The sequence below is a fragment of the Emiliania huxleyi genome (genome assembly GCF_000372725.1).
Source record: "Emiliania huxleyi CCMP1516 chromosome Unknown EMIHUscaffold_198, whole genome shotgun sequence".
NCBI lineage: Eukaryota > Haptophyta > Isochrysidales > Noelaerhabdaceae > Emiliania > Emiliania huxleyi.
The window spans coordinates 7219-12738 of NW_005200615.1; the positions used below are offsets into that span (position 1 = coordinate 7219).

General features: G+C 65.7%; 1 protein-coding gene across 1 annotated transcript; it reads left to right on the plus strand.

Moving 5' to 3' along the window:
• Positions 1-478: 478 nt before the first annotated feature.
• On the plus strand, positions 479-661 carry EMIHUDRAFT_48200 (hypothetical protein; the record flags this gene model as incomplete). Its single annotated transcript, XM_005781868.1, has 1 exon — positions 479-661. A coding segment is annotated over one exon (183 nt), but the record flags the coding sequence as incomplete, so codon positions are not given.
• Positions 662-5520: the final 4859 nt, after the last annotated feature.

A 5520-nucleotide genomic window follows, 5' to 3' on the forward strand; every position in this document is an offset into this window, starting at 1 on the left:
CCCCCCCCGCACCCCCCCCAGACAACCAACCCGCCCCCTCCCAAACCAACCAAACCCCCCCCACCCCCCCCCCATCCAACCAACCACCCCCCCACCCCCCCCCCACCCACCCACCCACCACCCACCCACCCACCCACCCACCCCCCTCCTTTCCGCTGGCAGGTGGACGACGTTTGAGAGCGCGGTGAGCACCGAGGCGCTCGCGCGCCTCGCCTACTTCCCAGGGCTGGGCAAGCTGCTGGAAGAGCGGCTGCCGCCCAAGGTCGTCGAGATCGACGGCGCGGGGCCCCGTGTGGCGGAGATGGAGGACCGCGCCGACGAGGGGATGGGGCCGCGTAACAAGCGCGTGATCGCCGCGATCGAGGCGGCCTCCTTCACGGGCAAGGGCGACAAGCCGGTGGTCGTCCAGCTGTACCGTGACTACGCTACCAAGGTGCTCAACGCGATGAATGCCTCGGGCGAGGTGCAGAAGGGGGAGTACGAGGGTGAGTACAACGCGGCGGGAGAGCGCGAGGGGCGCGGCGTCTTGCGGCTCGCCAACGGCGACGTCTACGAGGGCGAGTGGAAGGCGGGTAAGCAGGAGGGGCGCGGCGTCTACCGGTACGCCGACGGCAGCGTCTACGACGGCGAGTTCAAGGCGGATAAGTACGAGGGGCGCGGCGTCTATCGGTGGGCCAGCGGCGACGTGATGTCGGGCTTCTACAAGCAGGGTGCTCGCGTCGGCGAGGCCGTCGGGTGGGCTGCAGACGGGCGGCGGGTGGTGCGGCTGCGTGACGGGAAGGCGGTGGAGATGATCTCGCTGGAGGAGGCGCGGCAGACCGCCGAGCGGCTCGGGCTCCCGCTCCCCTCCCCGCTGCCCGGCGCCGCGTGAGAGGCAGCACTCTTAGCGACAGGGTTGGTGGACTAATGTTAGAACGGTGTTGGCACGTTAACGGTTAACGCGGTGCTGAGACTGGCCGCAGCGCGATGAACGGCACGACGAGCCGCGTGCTTGTGCTGCATGCAAGCTGGTCTTCGAGCACCAGAATGCAGCGGCACACAGCTGCAAGCAATGCAAACTGCCGGTGCACTCGTGGGTGGCGTGCGATATGGTGTGGATGCCAGAAGAAGGCGAGTACTTCTGCGGCAAGCCCTGCCTCGAGGCGTACAACGCCAGCGGCGTGCGCAGCGAGGGCGCCCTGCCGCTCCGCCAGCGGGTCGACTCGCCTGAGGAGCCCCCGGGCCAGGGTGGCGGCGGCAAGGAGGCTGGCGGCGAGGAGGGCGGTGGCAAGGGCGGCGGCGAGAGTGCGGCGAGGGCGGCGGCGGCGAGGGCGGCGGCGGCGAGGGCGGCGGCGAGGGCGGCAGCTCGTCAAGGGCAGCAAGCGCGGTCGCCAGGCCCACCCGGCCGCCGCACCCATCAAGTATGAGCACAAGGCGGAGGACTGCCTCTAGAGAGGTGCGTGTGTCGGGGTTGGTGTACGGCGCGCTCGTCTCGTTGTGTGCGTGAGTCATCTACCTTGGACCCGTCTGTCTGGGGAGGGGAGGGGCTGTTGCTGCCCTTGGTTTTAGTGTGTAAAGAACGCGCATCTGGTCATATTCACTTCACACCCGCAGCTGCGATTGCGAACATGTCCCATGGGCGTCCCCAGCCATCCGCATCCCAAATGCGCCTATTCATGATTATCCCTCGTGCTCGACGCCCTCCTCAAAGTCGGCAATCGCCGCATCCACATCCTCCTCTTCCGCCTTTCGGTACTTCTTGAGCGCATTCTTCAGTGGCGTCTTGCCACAGTTCTCGTACAGCTCCTCGAGCTCCACCAGCGCGTGTCGGTGAATCCAGCGTCATTGCTGTCCTCTTTGAAGGTGCCTCGCGTGAGGTAGCACACGGCCTTGTCGGCAGCAGCCAGCCTGTTGCGCCGCTTCTTTGCGATGAGCTGCTCGGGCTCGCAGAAGCGCATGCCGAGCACTGCCTCAATCTTGAAGCAGAATGTCGGCACGACCGCATCGTCCGCACCGCCACCTGCCAGCCGCGCCTGGCGCAGCGCCGATGCTGCCTTTAGCACTTGTAGCGAGCGCACATGGTGCGGTGCGCGTACTTGAGCAGGCGGTGCGCGCCGCAGTTGGCGCAGGGGCCCTGGGAGTGGGCGCGCGCGGCATTGACGCGGACCCAGGTATTTCTCGGGTATACCTGGTTTACCCGGAGGGTGTGCCAACACCGTGCTAACGGCTGTGCTAACGCTTGTTTTGGGACTGCCGTTCGACTGTGCTAACACCGACCTTTGCGCCAAGTGTTGGCACGATCTGTAGTCAGTGCTGCCCCTGGAGGTGTGCTAATGTTAGTCCACCAACCCTGCTTAGCGAGAGCACCCGTGGAGCACATGTTCTCCGTGCGAGAACCGAGCCGCGACCTATCTCATTTTGAGTCGGCGGCGGCGGGGGCAGGCTGCCGTCCCCGCCGGATTCCTTCCGGGGCGGGACCGGAAGTTGGGCCGGGGGCCGGAGGGGAGGGGGGGGGGTGCGGGCCATGTGGCGCTCGGCGCCGGTCCGCCAATTCCTGGTTGCGTTCCCCGGGCGGGGCGGCCGAGGGGGAGATGCGGGAGGAGAGTGGCTCTCGATCGAGAGATCACCTTGGGAAGGGCGCGCGGGCCGCGGCGTCTGTCTACCGGGAGCCGACCCACGGTGCGTTGTGTAGGATGGCTGGCTCACACGGCAGGCACTATGGCGGCGCGAGTCGATGAGCGGGAGCCGAGAGATCGCCGAACAGCGAAAAGAAAAGCATAAGAAAGAAAGAAAACAGACAACCCAAGGGAGGGATGGGAGGACGGCACGCCGCCACCACACACAGGGATTTTAAGGAGAGGTGTGTGATGCGCTAGCCGTCGCCCACCCTAGGGAGTCTGCCTCTTCCTATCTCTCTTCGCAGTCTCTCGCCGCTTCTCGCTGCAACCTTCATGCCACCTCGCGGTCGTCCCACTCTCGTCGTTCTCTCCCTTGTCATTTCCTCCTCTGTCGCGTCGTTCTCTTCTGCCTCGTAAAAGAAAGAAAGAAAACGGACACCCCAAGGGAGGGATGGGAGGACGGCACGCCGCCACCACACAGGGATTTTAAGGAGAGGGGTGTGGTGCGCTAGTCGTCGCCCACACCCTTGGGCGTCCGCCTCTTCCTATCTCTCTTCGCAGTCTCTCGCCGACTCTCGCTGCAACCTTCATGCCACCTCGCGGTCGTCCCACTCTCGTCGTTCTCTCCCTGGTCACTTCTTCCTCTGTCGCGTCGCTCTCTTCTGCCTCGTCCTGCGACGCCGCCGCCTGCCTGTCCCTTGTTCTCGCGGCTTCTTTCGCCTTTCGGCGCAGCTCCGTCCTCCTCGCTGCATATCCTGGCCCCTCGAGTCTATCGAGCTCTCCTCGAGCAAGGACGACTCTTCTGACGCCCACTGCGATCATTTGCCACCCAGTCATATCATTGCTCAGGTCCACTCTCTCTTCGAGCACTTGTGCCTTCACGGATGATGCCGGCGCTGGAGTCCCCTTCGGGTGCATCGTGACGGCTGACAACGGGATTTCCACTGGTTCGTCCTCCTCGGAGTCGTCTTCCCCCTCTTCCTTCCGCTCGGCTCTACGTTCAGTACGTTCGGCGTGGCTCACCCTCCATGCCGTGAACAGGCGCTTTATCCACCCTATATTCTTCTCTCGTTCCTCTGCCCGTGCCTTGGTCTTGTCGTTGTTTCGCACCCATGTCTGTAGCGCAGCAAGGGCGGGGTGCGCACTGCGCGCCGCGAGGATGAGGAGCCTGAGCCAGGGGAGGGTTGGGAAGGGGGGGCGAGGCCGGAGGAGTATGACGGCCTCTTCGACGGCCCATAAGGGACCGTTGTCTGCTGTGCCTTTTGTGGTGCTAGTTCGTGCCAGTCTGCTGTGAGAGGGGCTGATTGTAGAATTCTTTTAGTTCAACACAGCGGCCCGCTCGCCGCCCGCTACCTCTCTCCCTGTGTGCGACCTCTTGCTGCGCTCGCTCATGCTGTACGCCGACAAGAATGCGCTGCGGACGCAGCTCAAGGTGCAGATGCTGCGCATTCGCGAGAAGGAGCTCATGTACTACACCAACAACTGCCTCTCCATCTCGACCTCGGCGGCGCTCCTTGCGGGCTTTGCCTGGTACGGCCTGACCGAGGCGCGCGGCCCGACCCTGCCGCCCCCCGCCAGCAGCGCTCCCCGGCGCGCCTCGGCGGCTGCGCGCTCTCGGGACTGCACCAGCGGGTCGCTCGGCGGTCCTTGCGGGCGCGGGCGTTGGCGCTCCCACAAGTCGCCACCACCGCGCGCGCGCCCGCCGCGCAGGTGCCGTTCGACGAGCAAGCGGATGCGCTGACTCAGACGTCCTACCTCGTCGTCACCACCCTCATCATGGGCCTCGAGCTGCTGACTGTCGTCAACGCCACGCTGTGCGCTGCCCGCCGCCCCCACCTCCATCGCCACCGCCGCCGTCAGCGCCGCCACCGCCGCCACCGCCATCACCGTTGCCGTCTCTGCCTCCGCCATCGCTGCCGCCACCATCACCGCCCCCGCCCTCCCTGCCGCCCTGCCCCCATCACCACCGCCACCATCCCCGCCGCCCGCCGCCGCCGGCCGGCCGCGCCCGACGGCGACAGCCCCCACCGAGCCGCCGACCTCTTGTCCCCGTGGCAGGTGCGCCATCCTCGGCCCTGGCCTCGCGCTGCGCGGCCCCGACGGCTCGATGGCGACCGCGGTGCGCGCGCGCACGCGCAAGCACACACACACACACACACACACACACACACACACACACACACACACACACACACACACACACACACACACACACACACACACACACACTCACACACACTCACGCACACCCTCGCTGCGCACGATTGGCGCGGGGAGCCGACGCGAGGCACACTGCCACCGGCCGTATCACTGCGTCCGGACTGCTGGACGCACAGGTCACAGCTCACAAGACAGCTCACCCGAGTCAGAAGATCGTGTGTGCCACCAGGGGACATCAGCCCTGGTTTGTGGTGTGTGTGTGCGGGAGTTGGGTTGTCGGGAGGGAGGGGGCAGGCCGCTCACCCACGTGCGACTGGGCCTTGCGCCGCCGTCCCCTACCTGCCCTGCCGTGAAACCCACACTGCCCTTCCCTGCCCTGCCCACACACTGCCCTGCCGTGAATAGCCGGGGTCCCGCACCTCCCACAAGTCTGGAACCCCAAGCCGTATCTGCACCACTGGTTTGCCTCACCGTGCCGCAGGTGAACGGGAGGATGAGAACCCACCCTCCCCTACCCCACGGTACCCGAACCCACCCTCCCCTACCCCACGGTACCCGAACCCACCCTCGTGCCGCAGGTGAACGGGATGATGACGCACTACAAGTTCACGCTGATGTGCTTTGCGACGGGGCTGATCTGCTTCATGCCCTCTGCCCCTAGATGCTTCTTCATGCCCCTCTGCCCCTCAGATGCTCCCCCCCCCCCCCCCCCCCCTTTAAATATTTTGGTTTTTAATCTAAAAAAACGCCTCCTCCCCTTTTT